We start from the raw sequence: 18,948 nt of genomic DNA on the forward strand, positions 1-18,948 counted from the left end.
CCACATGCCGCGGAGCGGCTGGGCCCGTGAGCCATGGCCGCTGAGCCTGCGCGTACGGAGCCTGTGCTCCGCAACGGGAGAGGCCACAGCAGTGAGAGGCCCGCGTACCACAAAAAACAAACAAAAAAACAGAACACAAGGCTCTTTGGATCGATGACTGGGCAGACTGGAAAATGCTGAGTTCCAGTTTTCTTAAATGAGGCAGGACTTTTGCATCGGTAACAGATTATATAATATAATAGGCTTAAGGATAAAATTCTTCCTCATCTTCGTGTCTTGTTTTTAAAGAAGAGTTAATTAAAATATCTTGGATTTGCTTCAATATAATGAGGGAATGAAATAAAGAGTAAACAAAGATGACCTTGTGTTGATCATCGTTGTAGTTGGGCGATGGGTATATGAAGGTTCAATAATAATGCTCCCTACTTTTGTATAAGTTTGAAACTTTCCACAATAAATTCCTTGAAAAACTAAGAAAGATACTCTGTTAAAACTGAATACTCTGTTAAAGCCGTACACTCTGTGAAAACTGAAATTTCGGGCAATTACATAACTATACATATATATAGTTACATATGTATAATTACATAACTATATATGTGTATATATATGTGTGTCTATATATACGTATATATATACGTATATATATACGTATATATATACATATATATGTATATATATACACATTCTGGAGAGAAATTGTATTCAAGACGAAAATGTCAGACTGCGGTTCCACATGAGGCCTCTGGGCGCCGCTGTCGGCCAGTGCAGGGCAAGCGCTGACGCTCCGGATTCCTCAGCCTCCAGTCTGGGATTTCCTGCGCAGCCACCAACACAGAGAGAGGGAAACCTGCTCACGCACTCAGGCTCCTGGCCGGGCAGGCTCTGCCCAGCACAAACGGATTCCCAGCTCCGCCTGTCCTGGGCCGAAAGCTCTTCCAGTGACGCCGTGGATTGCATTTTCTTTGGCTTTCCGGAAAGACTGGGACCCAGCGAGAACTAGAGCGCGCAATGGGAGGGAGCTGCACGCAGAGACAGCCGGCCGGCCGGCGGCAGGTACTGTTTCCCTTCCTGCTGCCTTTGTTCTACCCCGCGCTCTGCGAGCAGATCCGCTACTCCATTCCCGAGGAGCTGGCCAAGGGCTCTGTGGTAGGGAATCTCGCCAAGGATCTAGGGCTCAGTGTCCTGGATGTGTCGGCTCGAAAGCTGCGAGTTAGCGCGGAGAAGCTGCTTTTCAACGTAGACGCGGAGAGTGGGGACTTACTTGTGAAGGAACGAATAGACCGTGAGCAGATATGTAAAGAAAGAAGAAGATGTGAATTGCAGTTGGAGGCCGTGGTGGAAAATCCTTTAAATATTTTTCATATCATTGTGGTTGTTGAGGATATTAATGACCATGCTCCTCAATTCGATAAAAAGGAAATACATTTAGAAATTTTTGAATCTGTATCTTCAGGTGCACGAATATCCCTTGACCCTGCCACTGACCCTGATATAAACACGAACTCAGTTAAAGATTATCAGATAAGTCCTAACCCTTATTTCTCATTAATGGTTAGAGTTAATTCCGATGGTAGCAAATACCCAGAGTTATCTTTGGAGAAACCCCTAGACCGGGAAGAGCAGCGGTCCCATAGCTTGATATTGACTGCCTTGGATGGAGGGGACCCGCCACGAAGTGCCACCGCTCAGATAGAAATCTCTGTCAAGGACACCAATGATAACCCCCCGGTGTTCAGCAAAGAAGAATATAGAATCAGCGTTAGTGAAAATCTACCCCCTGGGTCCTCCGTGTTGCTGGTCACAGCCACTGACCAGGATGAGGGGGCCAATGCTGAAATACACTACTACTTCAGGAGCACTGCTCAGAGTACAAGGCACATGTTCTCACTGGATGAGAAAACAGGCATGATTAAGAATATCCAGTCATTGGATTTTGAGGATATAGAAAGATACACCATGGAAGTGGAAGCAAAGGACGGAGGTGGTCTCTCTACCCAATGTAAAGTAATCATAGATATCCTAGATGAAAACGACAACAGTCCAGAAATAATCATCACTTCTCTCTCTGATCAGATTTTGGAGGGTTCTCTTCCAGGAATGGTTGTTGCCCTCTTCAAAACACGGGACCGGGATTCCGGAGGAAATGGAGAAGTCACCTGTCATATAGGAAGAGATGTTCCTTTCAAGATTTATTCTTCTTCTAATAATTACTACAAGCTGGTGACAGATGGGGCCCTAGACCGAGAGCAGACTCTGGAATACACCGTCACCATCACAGCCACTGACAGGGGCAAGCCGCCCCTCTCCAGCAGCACTACCATCACTTTGCACATCACGGACATCAACGACAACGCTCCGGTTTTCCACCAGGCCTCCTACGTGGTCCACGTGGCAGAAAACAACCCGCCGGGCACCTCCATCGCCCAAGTTAGCGCTTCAGATCCAGACCTGGGGCCCAACGGCCACGTCTCCTACTCCATCGTGGCCAGCGACCTGGAGCCGCGCGCGCTGTCGTCCTACGTGTCCGTGAGCGCAGAGAGCGGCGTGGTGTTCGCGCAGCGAGCCTTCGACCACGAGCAGCTGCGCGCCTTCGAGCTGACGCTGCAGGCCCGCGACCAAGGCTCGCCCGCGCTCAGCGCCAACGTGAGCCTGCGCGTGCTGGTGGGCGACCGCAACGACAACGCGCCCAGGGTGCTTTACCCGGCGCTGGGGCCCGACGGCTCGGCGCTCTTCGACACGGTGCCGCGCGCCGCGCAGCCCGGCTACCTGGTCACCAAGGTGGTGGCGGTGGACGCCGACTCTGGACACAACGCCTGGCTGTCCTACCACGTGCTGATATCCTAGATGAAAACGACAACAGTCCAGAAATAATCATCACTTCTCTCTCTGATCAGATTTTGGAGGGTTCTCTTCCAGGAATGGTTGTTGCCCTCTTCAAAACACGGGACCGGGATTCCGGAGGAAATGGAGAAGTCACCTGTCATATAGGAAGAGATGTTCCTTTCAAGATTTATTCTTCTTCTAATAATTACTACAAGCTGGTGACAGATGGGGCCCTAGACCGAGAGCAGACTCTGGAATACACCGTCACCATCACAGCCACTGACAGGGGCAAGCCGCCCCTCTCCAGCAGCACTACCATCACTTTGCACATCACGGACATCAACGACAACGCTCCGGTTTTCCACCAGGCCTCCTACGTGGTCCACGTGGCAGAAAACAACCCGCCGGGCGCCTCCATCGCCCAAGTTAGCGCTTCAGATCCAGACCTGGGGCCCAACGGCCACGTCTCCTACTCCATCGTGGCCAGCGACCTGGAGCCACGCGCACTGTCATCCTACGTGTCCGTGAGCGCAGAGAGCGGCGTGGTGTTCGCGCAGCGCGCCTTCGACCACGAGCAGCTGCGCGCCTTCGAGCTGACGCTGCAGGCCCGCGACCACGGCTCGCCCGCGCTCAGCGCCAACGTGAGCCTGCGCGTGCTGGTGGGCGACCGCAACGACAACGCGCCCAGGGTGCTGTACCCGGCGCTGGGGCCCGACGGCTCGGCGCTCTTCGACACGGTGCCGCGCGCCGCGCAGCCCGGCTACCTGGTCACCAAGGTGGTGGCGGTGGACGCCGACTCTGGACACAACGCCTGGCTGTCCTACCACGTGCTGCAGGCCAGCGAGCCCGGACTCTTCAGCGTGGGGCTGCGCACGGGCGAGGTGCGCACGGCGCGGGCCCTGGGCGACAGGGACGCGGCCCGCCAGCGCCTGCTGGTTGCTGTGCGCGATGGGGGACAGCCGCCCCTCTCGGCCACCGCCACGCTGCTCCTGGTTTTCGCGGACAGCCTGCAGGAGGCGCTGCCGGACCTCAGTGACCACCCTGAGCCCACTGACCCCCAGGCTGAGCTGCAGTTTTACCTGGTGGTGGCCTTGGCCTTGATCTCGGTGCTCTTCCTCCTGGCAGTGATTCTGGCGGTCGCCCTCCACCTTCGACGGTCCTCCAGCCCCGCTGCCTGGGGCTGCTTTCAGCCTGGTGTCTGTGTCAAGTCTGGACCCGTGGTTCCCCCCAACTACAGTGAAGGAACTTTACCTTATTCCTACAATCTGTGCGTTGCCCATACTGGAAAGACAGAGTTTAATTTTCTAAGATGTAGTGATCCTTTGCATTCCACTCAAGACATAGTTTGTGGTGATTCTCCTGGGGCCTTAATTCCACTTCAGAGTGGGAATGATTTGACTTCACATCCTGAGACCCTAACACCGGTGAGTTTCATTTTTTTGTCTTCTGTAACATTCTACTAGTTTTTTCATATTTTGGGCCTACTATTTCACTCTTACATCTAGAATCATATTTTTAAAATACATAGCTAATCACTGTCTTGTCTTCTCAATGTTCAGTTTTTGCTGAGTACATTTTCAAGACTTACGTGGTTCATAAATTGCTCTATAATTCAGAAAGAATGTCACTAAATTGGAGATATCTTGTCAAGCTTAGATTAGAAAAACAGAGGCTGTGGTCTTGGCTTCTTACCAAATAAATAAATAAATAAATTTAAATGAATAAATAACAACCTATTCACATCTGCTGAGATTTAAGTTGCAATTTCCATACCCTATTTATATGTTTTTTAAAGTTTAATAATATTAGCTACTCATTAAATATCCAAGCAGGTGCTCATTTCAAAGAAACATGTAGTGCAAATAATCTTGTATGTGCATTTGGGTATCTTCATTTATTTTAACGATTTTTAAAACTGTAAGCATTTGAGGGGGCATGGTGAGCGGATACATGAATTCCTGAAATTGCATGTAAAGTTACAGATGTATGCATTTTTCTTGGTAGAGGAGTCAACACTTTGATTCCATTGCCAGCTTTTCTATGGGCCCAAAATCTTAATACTAACTACCCTAGAGGAATTTTTCTCTTCAATTTTTGGTCCTTCTGGCTTTCCTTTTACTTTTCTTGGTGCTCAAATTGTACTCTTTCCCAATCCTTTTTTCTCTACATTGCAAGATAAGGAATTTTCAAGAAAGCAAATGAAATGCTATTGTGTTCTGTGCTCAATCTCTGTCTCTGATTATCTGATATACAATCTTTGAAGACAAAAGGTAAAATCTGTGAAGAGTTCTATACTTGGGGGCATAGGGACACAAACGTTTCTGAACAACCTGTTCTCTCTGTATGAAAGAAGTCAACCTCCAAACTCCTCATCTTTGAGGAAAGAACTACTACTGGGTTGGTGGGGATATACAACTGAAGATGTGTATGCCACTTTATTTTGGGCTTCCATACAACATGCAAAGAAGAGATTATTTATATAGGCATCAACGCCCTGGTGAAAACAGGTCATTTGACATAAATATGTATTTTTCAAAAACCTACATCACTATTTCTAACTCCGTTTTTAAAAATTGTAGCACTTGTATGTATTTCTCTTCCCACTGCAATAACAGACATGTTTCTTTTAGTTTGTGATTACCAGCTCAACTCATTTAAATAGGTCAAGTTAACTTCTAATAATATATGCCTGTAATAAAAATATATTTTTTTCAAAAAATTCATTGAGGCTCAGTAAAACTATTTTAGAAAAAATTGAAAACTTTTTACACAATCTTAATGCTAAACAAATATAATTAATTAGTTGATTGATCAATCTAAAATTTAAAATTTCTAAGTGAAATTTTAAGGGGTATATCTCATAGTCTCTGTATAAATGTCTACTAAACACAGTTGGACCATTTAAATCAGAGTTTCAAATAAAATTGTAAGAATTTTCTGAATATAGCTAGAAGCTCATAGGAAAGAAAGTAAGCATTACTTACCTTTTAAAGTGGATATATTTCTATTGGGAAAATGAGTGTTGCAAATATATATTTAATCAACGATTATCATTTAATACTTTGAGGTACTTTCATTCCACTTTATTCCACCGAGTAAGAAAACTACAAATAGTAGTTGATTTAAGGATGTCAGCTGAGAAACCAAAGAAGGAATGTAAAATAAAATAAAATATACAACAAAAAAGAGAGTTAGCGTTTGTTTTCTACATACACAGTGGGTGCAGTAACTTCTGAGGACTCTGAGCGCCGCTGTTCACCCACTAGGAGAGAACCGCAGCCAGCGCTCAATCCGGATTCTCAGGACTCCAACTACACAAAGCTCCACAGTTCCTGCAAACAGGCTCCAGGGATGCAGCGAAACTCACTCCAGAATTTAAGGTGCGCAGGCTGCAGAGACTCCCTGCAGCCAGAGAAAGAAAAAGGACCCAGCCAAAACACACAGCGTGCCCAGTGAGGACTTAGCGAGAATTCCGTCACCAGACAACAATGGCCGCTCAAAGGAATAGCTCCGACCGCAGCGCGCTGGTCCAGCTCTGCCTTTTCCTCTGTATGCCGTGGCAGGCCGAAGCTCGGCAGATCCGCTACTCCGTTCCCGAGGAGTTAGAGAAAGGCTCTTTTGTGGGCAGCATCTCCAAAGACCTGGGGCTGGAGCCCCGGGAGCTGGCGGAGCGCGGAGTCCGCATCGTCTCCAGAGGTAGGACGCAGCTCTTTGCTCTGAACCCGCGAAGCGGCAGCTTGGTCACCGCAGGCAGGATAGACCGGGAGGAGCTCTGCGCTCAGAGCGCGCGGTGTCTGGTGAGTTTTAACATTCTTGTGGAAGATAGGGTGAAACTTTTCGGAGTAGAAATAGAAATAACTGATATCAACGATAATGCACCAAAATTCCAAGCAGAAAATCTAGATGTAAAAATTAATGAAAACGTCGCTCCAGGAACGCGTTTTCCTCTCCCGGAAGCTGTTGATCCGGATGTGGGCGTGAACTCCCTACAGAGCTACCAGCTCAGCTCCAATAAGCACTTCTCCCTAGCAGTTCAAAGCCGTGTCAATGGTGTTAAGTACCCAGAGCTGGTGCTGGAGCACGCCCTGGATCGCGAGGAAGAGGCAATGCACCATCTGGTCCTAACTGCCGTCGACGGGGGTGACCCTCTCCGATCTGGCACTGTCCTCATCAGTGTGACTGTTTTCGATGCAAATGACAATGCTCCGGTCTTCAGTTTGTCCGAATACCGAGTGAGTGTTCCCGAGAACTTGCCTGTGGGCGCACAGCTGTTGACAGTCACCGCCACTGACAGGGACGAAGGTGCCAATGGAGAAGTGACATATTCATTCCGAAAATTACCTGACACACAACTGTTGAAATTCCAGCTAAACAAAAATACGGGGGAAATAAAACTATCAGAAAATCTAGATTATGAAGAAACAGGTTTCTATGAAATAGAAATACAAGCTGAAGATGGAGGGGCATATCTTGCAACTGCTAAAGTGTTGATTACAGTAGAAGATGTAAATGACAACAGTCCAGAGGTGACGATCACATCTCTGTTTAGTCCCCTGATGGAAGATTCACCTCTGGGGACTGTTATAGCTCTTTTAAACGTGCATGATCTGGACTCTGGGCAAAATGGGCAGGTCACCTGTTCTATACTGGGGAATCTACCATTTAAGTTAGAAAAATCCATTGACAGTTATTATAGATTGGTGACACACAAAGTCCTTGACAGGGAACAGGTATCTTCTTATAATATCACAGTAAGAGCCACAGATGGAGGAAGTCCCCCCCTATCCACGGAAACTCACTTCACCCTGCAAGTGGCAGATATCAATGACAACCCACCCACCTTCTCTCACATCTCCTACTTTACCTATATCCCAGAGAACAACCCCAGAGGTGCCTCTATCTTCTCAATGACTGCACTGGACCCAGACAGTGAAGAAAATGCTCGGATTATTTACTCCCTGGCTGAAGACACTATCCAAGGGGCACCTCTATCCTCCTACGTCTCCATCAACCCTGACACAGGAGTACTGTATGCACTGCGATCCTTCGACTTTGAGCAGTTTCATGACCTGCAGATGCAGGTGACAGCCACTGACAGTGGGGACCCACCACTCAGCAGCAACGTGTCACTGAACATATTCGTGCTGGACCAGAATGACAATGCGCCCGAAATCCTGTACCCCACTCACCCCACCGACGGTTCCACTGGTGTGGAGCTGGCACCCCGCTCTGCAGAGCCTGGCTACCTGGTGACCAAGGTGGTGGCTGTGGACAGAGACTCAGGCCAGAATGCCTGGCTTTCCTACCGCCTGCTCAAGGCCAGCGAGCCGGGACTCTTCGCGGTGGGGCTGCACACGGGCGAGGTGCGCACAGCGCGGGTCCTGCTGGACAGAGACGCGCTCAAGCAGAGCCTGGTGGTGGCAGTCCAGGACCACGGCCAGCCCCCTCTCTCTGCCACCGTCACGCTCACCGTAGCTGTGGCTGATAGCATCCCAGATGTCCTGGCTGATCTGGGCAGCTTGGAGGTCCCGCACGCCTCTGATGCTTCAGGCCTCACGCTGTACCTGGTGGTGGCGGTGGCCGCGGTCTCCTGCGTCTTCCTCGCCTTTGTCATTGTGCTGTTGGCGCTCAAGCTGAGGCGCTGGCACACGTCGAGCCTGCTTCAGGCTTCAGGAAGAAGGTTAGCAGGTGTGCCCACGTCTCACTTTGTGGGCGTGGACGGGGTGCGGGCTTTCCTGCAGACCTATTCGCACGAGGTCTCGCTCACCGCGGACTCGCGGGGGAGTCACGTGATCTTCCCGCAGCCCAACTACGCGGACACGCTCGTCAGCCAGGAGAGCTGTGAGAAAAAGGATCCTCAGTCTTTGTTAGATGATTCGAAGTTTCCTATAGAAGATACCCCTTTGGTGTCAGTGAGTTCTATTTTTGTTCCTTTTCTCTCCTTTAAAAATTGTGGTTGGTTTTACTTTTAGGTTTGCAGCATGTTGGTGGAAACTTAATTTTTTCACTTTTCCCTCCATTTCAATGACATTTGCTTCTTGCTGAAGCATTGAAGAGTAGAACTTGATGGTTATTAAGGCTGATTTGTTTTTACTTTCTGGTAACTATTCACCTAATCCCATGAAGGTTTATTGTGATAGGCTGTTATGAGTAGCTTCACGGAGTCTTGTATTTTATAGTTTTGTTGAGCATAATACTGACAGTTCCTAAGAGAGGACTTTCATACAGAAGTGTCTTGTCAATTTGTGTGCTCTCCCGGTGGCTACATGTTGAAATCCTAGCCCCTTAGACAACCCTGCCTCTTGCTTTGAAGGCAGGTCTGGTAAGAATAGGTAAATGTCAGAAACAAGTGCATTAGCCTCACTGGAAATCCATTTTCAATAATATTCTATTAACAATTCATAACAATGTGTGCTTAAATTTTTTCAAGTGTAATCATACCTGGTAACACTGCAGCATCCATTTTGCTTGTGATTCCAATTTCATACTGTCATGTGGGAGACATACCATTTTTTTAATTAATTATTTATTTATTTTTGGCTGCGTTGGGTCTTCGTTGCTGCGCGCGGGCTTTCTCTAGTTGTGGCGAGCGGGGGCTACCCTTTGTTGCGGTATGCAGGCTTCTCAATGCGGTGGCTTCTCTTGTTGCAGAGCACGGGCTCTAGGCGCACCGGCTTCAGTAGTTGTGGCGCTCGGGCTCAGTAGTGTGGCTCACCGGCTCTAGAGTGCAGGCTCAGTAGTTGTGGTACACTGGGCTTAGTTGCTCCGTGGCATGTGGGATCTTCCCGGACCAGGGATCGAATCGTGTTCTCTGCATTGGCAGACAGATTCTTAACCACTGCACCACCAGGGAAGTCCCAGAAGACATACCATTTTAATTTTACTTTCCTTGCTCAATAGGGATTCCAGAGAGCCTGTAGAAACAAATTTGGGGTTCTGTTCTCTCTGTACTTTTTGTTAAATTTTCCAGTTTCTAAGGATGAAAAAAATATATATATATAATTTGGGGAGATAGAGTGGTACATGTTCCCAAGTACAGGGGCAAACATGTGTGCCAAAAGCATTTCAGTGACTCTTTATATAGAGAAAGAAAGGTCCACCTGAAGCTCTGAAATTTAAAGTCAAAATAAACTTAAAGTCAAGAAAGAGATGTCATTTCTGTATGAGATCTGAATACAAGCAGAGAAGTACATAGAATTATAAACAGATGGTCTGTGGAGTTACTGATGAGCCCATTTAGTTAAGTGAAGATAGTGATGTATTTGGTTTGATATCTTATAATTTATTACTAATATTCTTCTAAACTAATATGGTAGCATAAAGTCAAATCATGTCCCTAATGTATTTCAAAATATTTATGAGACCATGACTTTTTTCATGTCATTCAACTTTTGTTCAAGGATATGTCTGTGGAAAGAGAGCATAGTTATTATCTTTAGAGTCATAGTTATTAACTTTTATTTTTTAACTTTTAAATCATTGAAACTGTCATTTAAAATTTCTGACCATGAAAGTCAAAATTAATATGCACCTATTTCAAATAATTCTATTATTTTGAAAAATACAGGTTAAAGAATAACTACTCTTTTGGCATGGTAACTATTGTAAGCAAATATGTTAAAATATAATTATTTAAAAGCAATATAGGACACCTTAGATGATTGTAATGAATATGACAGTGTTTGTATTCTGTTTCCTAAATATGGGGGGATGGATTAATACTTTTCTAGCCAAATATAAGCCTGGATTGAAGACCAAAAAAAAAAAGTTTTTTGCTTATCTTTAGTACTTTCTTTTGTGGATAATTACTCTTAAAAGCAGCAACAGTGATTGCCTCTGGATGGAAGAACTGGATAGCAGTAGGCAATGGAATAGGAGACCTACTTTTCACTCTACATTCTTTTGTGCCTTTTAGATTTTGAAAGAAATATTTCTACCTATTCAACATATGTAAAATTTTAGCATATAAAATATATAATAGTTTTGACCATGTGAAAAAATGTTTCATGATGAAAACGGAGTCACCGAGGAATAAGATTCAAATATTTTAGCGGCGGTCATCCTGAATTTAAAGAAAAAGACTTCCTTAAATAGAGCAGAGAAAAACTAAGCTGCGGTTCCACACGGAGCCTCTGGGCGCCGCTGTCGGCCAGTGCAGGGCAAGCGTAGACGCCCGGGATTCCTCAGCCTCTAGCCAGGGATTTCCAGCGCAGCCACCAGCACAGAGAGAAGGAAACCCGCTTACACGCTGGGGTCCTGGCCGCGCAGGCTCTCCCCTGCACACACGGCTTCCCAGCCCCAAGCCTGGGGGCTCCGCCTGTCCTGGGCCAAATGCTTTACCAGTGCGCCAGTGTACACTTTCTCCAACTATAAATACTGGGACCCAGCGAGAACTAGAGCGCGCAATGGGAGGGAGCTGCACGCAGAGACGGACGGCCGGCCGGCGGCAGGTACTGTTTCCCTTCCTGCTGCCTTTGTTCTACCCCGCGCTCTGCGAGCAGATCCGCTACTCCATTCCCGAGGAGCTGGCCAAGGGCTCTGTGGTAGGGAATCTCGCCAAGGATCTAGGGCTCAGTGTCCTGGATGTGTCGGCTCGAAAGCTGCGAGTTAGCGCGGAGAAGCTGCTTTTCAACGTAGACGCGGAGAGTGGGGACTTACTTGTGAAGGAACGAATAGACCGTGAGCAGATATGTAAAGAAAGAAGAAGATGTGAATTGCAGTTGGAGGCCGTGGTGGAAAATCCTTTAAATATTTTTCATATCATTGTGGTTGTTGAGGATATTAATGACCATGCTCCTCAATTTCATAAGGATGAAATAAACTTAGAAATCAGTGAATCTGTCAGTCTAGGGACGGGAACAATTCTTGAGTCTGCAAAAGATCCCGATATTAGTATGAATTCACTGAGCAAATACCAACTAAGTCCTAATGAGTATTTCTCGTTAGTGGTGAAAGACAATCCTGAGGGTGGCAAATATCCAGAATTGGTATTGAAGAAGATCCTGGACCGAGAAATGCAGAGCGCTCACCACTTGGTGCTGACAGCCTTAGACAGCGGGGATCCGCCGCGAAGCGGCACCGTTCAGATCCGAATCCTGGTGGTGGATGCCAACGATAATCCCCCTGTGTTCAGCCAAGATGTGTACAAGGTCAGCCTTCGGGAAGATGTGCCCCCAGGAACCTTCGTGCTGAGGGTGAGCGCTACTGATCAAGATGAAGGCGTCAATGCAGAGATCACCTACTCATTCCTCGGTGTGGCTGATACAGCCCGGCACGTGTTCTCTCTGGATTCAGCTACAGGAAACATTATAACTCATCAACCCCTGGATTATGAAGATGTGGAAAGATATGCCATGGATATAGAAGCAAAGGACCGAGGATCCCTCTCTACACAGTGTAAAGTAATTATAGAAGTTTTAGATGAAAATGACAACAGCCCAGAAATAATCATCACTTCTCTCTCTGATCAGATTTTGGAGGATTCTCGGCCAGGAATGGTTGTAGGTCTCTTTAAAACACGGGACCAGGATTCCAAGGAAAATGGAGAAGTCACATGTAATTTAAGTAGAGACATTCCATTTAAAATTCATTCTTCTTCTAATAATTACTACAAGTTAGTAACAGATGGGGCCCTGGACAGGGAACAGACTCCGGAATACAACGTCACTATCACAGCCACTGACAGGGGCAAGTCCCCCCTCTCCTCCAGCGTTACCATAACCCTACGCATCACCGACGTCAACGACAACGCTCCTGTTTTCCACCAGGCCTCCTACGTGGTCCACTTGGCCGAGAACAATCCGCCTGGAGCCTCCATCGCGCAAGTCAGCGCCTCCGACCCCGACCTGGGGCCCAACGGCCACGTCTCCTACTCCATCGTGGCCAGCGACCTGGAGCCACGCGCGCTGTCGTCCTACGTGTCCGTGAGCGCAGAGAGTGGCGTGGTGTTCGCGCAGCGCGCCTTCGACCACGAGCAGCTGCGCGCCTTCGAGCTGACGCTGCAGGCCCGCGACCACGGCTCGCCCGCGCTCAGCGCCAACGTGAGCCTGCGCGTGCTGGTGGGCGACCGCAACGACAACGCGCCCAGGGTGCTGTACCCGGCGCTGGGGCCCGACGGCTCGGCGCTCTTCGACACGGTGCCGCGCGCCGCGCAGCCCGGCTACCTGGTCACCAAGGTGGTGGCGGTGGACGCCGACTCTGGACACAACGCCTGGCTGTCCTACCACGTGCTGCAGGCCAGCGAGCCCGGACTCTTCAGCGTGGGGCTGCGCACGGGCGAGGTGCGCACGGCGCGGGCCCTGGGCGACAGGGACGCGGCCCGCCAGCGCCTGCTGGTTGCTGTGCGCGATGGGGGACAGCCGCCCCTCTCGGCCACCGCCACGCTGCTCCTGGTTTTCGCGGACAGCCTGCAGGAGGCGCTGCCGGACCTCAGTGACCACCCTGAGCCCACTGACCCCCAAGCTGAGCTGCAGTTTTACCTGGTGGTGGCCTTGGCCTTGATCTCCGTGCTCTTCCTCCTCGTGGTGATTCTGGCCATTGTCCTGCGCCTTCGATGCTCTTCCAGCCCCAGCGCCGCTGGGGGCTGCTTTGGGTCTGTTCTCTGCTCCAAGTCTGGTCCTGAGATTCCTCCCGACTACAGTGAGGGAACATTGCCCTATGCCAATAATTTATGTGTGCCTGGGAATCAGACTAATCCGGAATTTAATTTTCTCACATCTGTTGAACATTGTCCTGCCACGCAAGATATTCTCAACAAAGATAGCTCTTCAGTGCTATTGGCTAGTGTTTCAACTCTTAGTGTTGAAGCAGATAAGAACACTTTTAAACAGGTAAGTATTTAAAATAATGCTTTTTATATTCCAATATGCTAATATATTCTAATATAGCACTGTTATTTTGAGATTCTAGATTCCCTCTCTTGATAAAGTTCCTAAAACCTAATTCAAACCTATGGGTATTACTATTAAAACTAAAGTTTACAATGCTGCATTCCCTCTATTATTCAAGTGCATGTTAAGGTAAAATATATAGAGCACTCTCAGGTCAGTTTTTCATGAAATAGAACACCTTTTAATTAAGGATATGGAATACAGTTATATGTTTATATTGTGGTATTTTAAATGACAACCCTAATGCCATCCAAATTTTCTCAAACATTTTTTTTATTTTACTCAATAAACATTGGTGAGAATTATAGTCATAATCCTAACTGTTGATTTTGTTGGAACCGTGCTAGTTACACAACCACAAATGCTGTTCCCTTCAGTCAGTAAAAATCAGGAGGAACCAAATCTAACCTGCAAGTTTTCAGTTCCAGTAGTATTTGAAATTTTTTTAATTAGCAAGCCTTTTAAATAATTACTCTTTTCATAAGTGCTCTTGGTAAACCTTTAACATCACATTACATAATACTTTATTGTCTGCAATTTTAAGCTTTATAAATACTTGTGATTCTCAGAGGTGAGTGTGATATCTTCAGGAACAGCAACGTTTGTTGAGTTTTTCTTTCTCGTTGCAATAATAAGATTGGGCTCTAGGCGCCGCTGTTCACCAATTAGGGAAACGGAAAGCTGCGAGCTAGAGTCCCTCCCTCCCCTACCTCTACAACACAAAGCAGAGTGAAGTGGGTACTCACAGATCGTGATGCTGGAAACTTAAAAGTACTTCTCTTCGCTCTCTAATATATTTTGGATGCACTTGGCCGGTGACTTTGTAGATGCATAAGCTGATTCAGAACCAAACAGCTCAAGAAACCGCGGAATATAGGCTCAGCCACTGCCATGGCGAATCGGCAACTGCTCCTGGACCGCAGCGGGCTGGTCCTACTGTATATTTTCCTGGGGACGCTGCGGGAGTCTGGGGCTGGGCAGATCCGATACTCGGTGCTGGAAGAGACGGACAAAGGCTTCTTCGTGGGCAATATTTCGAAAGACCTGGGGCTGGAGCCCAGGGAGCTGGCGGAGCGCGGAGTCCGCATCGTCTCCAGAGGAAAGACTCAGCTTTTCGCTCTGAATCCGCGAAGTGGCAGCTTGATCACTGCTGATAGGATAGACCGGGAGGAGCTCTGTGAGGCGGTTTCCTCCTGTTTTTTAAACTTGGAGATACTTGTGGAAGATACCCTTAAGATTTACGGAGTGGAGGTGGAAATAATGGATATTAATGATAACGCCCCCAGCTTCCGGGAGGAGGAAGTAGAGATAAAAGTCAGTGAGCATGCAACTCCGGGATCGCGATTTCCTCTTCCTAATGCTAGAGATCCAGATGTGGGAATGAACTCCCTCCAGCGCTACCAGCTCAACCCTAATAATTACTTTTCTTTGCAAGTGCGAGGCAGAACGGATGGGGCCAAGAATCCTGAGCTAGTGCTGGAGGGGAGCCTGGACCGCGAAAAAGAGGCTGCTCACCACCTCCTCCTCACAGCCTTAGATGGAGGAGATCCCATCCGCCAGGGCACTGTTTCCATCCGTGTGGTGGTTCTCGATGTAAATGACCATATCCCAAAGTTTACACAGTCTGTATATGGAGTGAGTGTTCCTGAGAACCTCAGCTCCGGAACTCGGGTGCTTATGGTAAACGCAACTGATCCAGATGAGGGAATTAACGGGGAAGTGGTATATTCATTCCTGAATATGGAAAGCAAAGCTTCCGAGATATTCCAGTTGGATTCTCAATCTGGAGAAGTCTTGATACAAGGTTCTCTGGATTTTGAGAAATACAGATTCTATGAGATGGAAATTCAGGGCCAAGATGGTGGAGGTCTCTCCACCACTGCTAAGATGTTGGTCACAGTTGTGGATGTGAATGATAATGCTCCAGAAATAACTATCACATCTTCTACTGATTCAGTGCTGGAAAACTCTCCTCCAGGTACTGTGATTGCTCTTCTAAATGTGCAAGATGAAGACTCCGGAGAAAATGGTCAAGTCTTCTGTTTCATTCCTAACAATATGCCTTTTAAATTAGAAAAGACTTATGGAAATTATTACAAGTTGATAACAAACAGAGCACTGGACAGGGAGCAGGTACAGAGCTATAATATAACGTTGACAGCCACAGATCGGGGAAGTCCACCCTTGTCTACAGAAACTCATATTTCACTGAATGTAGCAGATGACAACGATAACCCGCCCACTTTTGCTCACTCCTCTTACTCTGCCTACATTCCTGAAAACAATCCTAGAGGGGCCTCCTTCTTCTCGGTGACTGCACTCGACCGGGACAGCAAAGAGAATGCCCAGGTCACTTATTCTCTGGCAGAGAATACCCTCCAGGGAGCACCTCTATCCTCCTACATATCCATAAATTCAGACACCGGCATTCTGTATGCGCTGCGCTCCTTCGACTATGAGCAATTCCATGAACTGCAGCTGTGGGTGACAGCGCATGACAGCGGGAACCCACCGCTCAGCAGCAACGTGTCACTGAGCATATTTGTGCTGGACCAGAATGACAATGCACCCGAGATCCTGTACCCTGCTGTCCCCACAGATGGCTCCATGGGTGTGGAGCTGGCACCCCGCTCCGCAGAGCCCGGATACCTGGTGACCAAGGTGGTGGCTGTGGACAGAGACTCAGGCCAGAATGCCTGGCTGTCCTACCGCCTGCTCAAGGCCAGCGAGCCGGGACTCTTCGCGGTGGGGTTGCACACCGGTGAGGTGCGCACAGCGCGGGCCCTGCTGGACAGAGACGCGCTCAAGCAGAGCCTGGTGGTGGCCGTCCAGGACCACGGCCAGCCCCCTCTCTCTGCCACCGTCACACTCACTGTGGCCGTGGCCGAGAGCATCCCTGATGTCCTGGCTGATCTAGGCAGCCTTGAGTCTCCTGCCAGCCCCGACGACTCGGGCCTCACGCTGTACCTGGTGGTGGCGGTGGCCGCGGTCTCCTGCGTCTTCCTCGCCTTTGTCGTTGTGCTGCTGGCGCTCAGGCTGAGGCGCTGGCACACGTCGCGCCTGCTCCAGGCTTCAGGAGGCGGGTTAGCGAGTGTGCCCACGTCTCACTTTGTGGGCGTGGACGGGGTGCGGGCTTTCCTGCAGACCTATTCCCACGAGGCCTGGCTCACCGCGGACTCGCGGGGGAGTCACGTGATCTTCCCGCAGCCCAACTACGCGGACACGCTCGTCAGCCAGGAGAGCTGTGAGAAAAGCGAGCCTCTTTTGATAGCTGAAGATTCAGCTACCGGTTTAGGCAAATGTGATCCTACCAGTAATCAGGTGAGATTTATTTCCTGCCTCCCAATTGTTGATATCTCTGCACAGGTCTTTTAAGTTACTTTTTTCTGAGCCTGTTATTAAAAGGCTGTTTGGGGTGGGGCATATGTTCTTATATATTTAAAGCAAAACCTGAGTTTCTGTAATTTACCTTTCATCCATTTTCAGAAAGGTTTTGTAAAAGGCTTTTTTTTTTTGGTCCTGTCAGCTTCTTTTGTTTGTTTCTTTGTTTTAATTCAAAGGTCCAGTTCAGTTATCATGGCTTGCTTTGTTGTAAGTTGAATTTTAGTAATATTTTTCTATCACCAGTGTCTATCAACGTAAACTGGTTACGATTCAAATTAATGATTCATAAACATCAATTCGACTTCATATTGCCTCCACTGATTTATAATTATATTCTACCATTATTTGTTTTACTTCTAATGTTCATATTTGAGCCTGTTGATTCAATAGCATACTTACTCTAGCTCTTTATCTATAATACACATACACACACATTCACACATATACACTTTTACACACGTATGCTTCTCTCTGAGCACAAAACAATTCTGTTTTGATTTTTGGTGGCTGGTAATACATTTAGATCCTGTTATTTCAATTTTGTCTCATTTATTTACCCCACCAAAACAAGACCTACTGACTGCCTTTTAGATATGAGGGTCTCTTGGGAGAGGAAATGTAGAGCACACTTTTTCATCCTAAGTTCTGGACATCTTTTCTACTTCTACACTGAAGTCATTAGATTGTTCTGAAGAAATAGTTGAATTGTAGAACTGGTGTTCTTTCCTTTTATTATTTTACTTGTACTTTAGTGTCTGTGTATTGTTGAAGGGTTTTTTTTAATGTAGTAAATTCTCCTACAGAAATAGCTTTTAATTTTGATCCAGTCCTTCTCAAAAAGTTATTTTCAAATCTGCTAAACATGCTTACATTTTTCAGATTAATTTGTGTGGAACAGTTTGTGAATATAAGAGATGGAGTGGATATTTAGAATTCATGAGACTGATTTAGCTGGTATTCCTCTGGATATTTTTGTTTGTTTTCACCATGCTTAGGAGTCTTGGATTCCTTTTTTCATTTCCTTTGTAAACTCATTTTTAAAAATTTTATTGTAGTTGATTTACAATGTTGTATTAATTTCTGCTGCACAGAAAAGTGATTCTGTTATACATATATATTTTCTTTTTCATATTTTTTCCTGTTATGATTTACCACAGGATATTGAATATAGTTCCCTGTGCTATACAGTAGGGCCTTGTTGTTTATCTATCCATCCATATAATAGTTTGCATCTGCTAATCCCAAAGTACCAATCCTTCCCTCCTCCACCCCTTCTTCCCCTTTGCAACCACAAGTCTATTCTCTAAATCTGTGTGTAAAATCATTTTAAAAATTGAAGTATAGTTGATTTACAATGTTGTGTTAGTTTCATGTAAACTCATTTTTTAAATTAATTATAAGTATACTCAATTCTTATATTCAAAACCAACTTGTTATTGAAGCCCTGATAGTTACCTAATAATGTGTTATCTGAAGCAATGTTTAGGAAAGTCAAGGGGGGAAAGGAAACTTATCTGGGGTACTGATCTCAGGAATCATCTCCACAGTCAATTCAGCTTAGCACTCTCACACCACTTCTAGATATTTGGTGCAAATTACTTGCATGTTCATGTTCCCTTTCAAGATATCCCTTCTCATTTCAGAATTGACCTTACTATAGTTAACTAAAAATGGAATATCTAATGTTTGGACAAAAAGAATTTCAACTGTAGGAAAGGGAAATCCTGCAACAGATGCCTAAATTTGTCTTGAAGTCAAGAAAAATGTTAGTGTTTTGAGCATCTAGGGATAGAATTTATGCTTATGGGATTCCAAACTGAGAAAAAAGATTTAAGGCCTTTTACTTGAA

At 46.7% G+C, this 18,948-nt stretch overlaps 1 protein-coding gene across 12 annotated transcripts in view; it reads left to right on the top strand.

Moving 5' to 3' along the window:
• LOC102983402 (protocadherin gamma-C4) overlaps positions 1-18,948 on the top strand; it is a 169,933-nt gene that overhangs the window by 66,728 nt on the left and 84,257 nt on the right. The window contains exon 1 of one of the 12 annotated variants that reach the window (XM_024123555.3): positions 6,066-8,734. The exons of 8 other annotated variants lie outside the window; for them this stretch is intronic. In XM_024123555.3, the coding sequence (XP_023979323.1) occupies positions 6,315-8,734 (2,420 nt within the window). In that variant the 5' untranslated portion in view covers positions 6,066-6,314. Of the gene's footprint in view, positions 1-6,065; positions 8,739-11,078; positions 13,656-14,407; positions 17,037-18,948 lie in introns of those variants that run through there. 3 more of the 12 variants (XM_024123522.3, XM_024123524.3, XM_024123518.3) reach the window with 3 other exon arrangements.

This window comes from Physeter macrocephalus, chromosome 8 (assembly GCF_002837175.3).
Source record: "Physeter macrocephalus isolate SW-GA chromosome 8, ASM283717v5, whole genome shotgun sequence".
Taxonomy (NCBI): Eukaryota; Metazoa; Chordata; class Mammalia; order Artiodactyla; family Physeteridae; genus Physeter; species Physeter macrocephalus.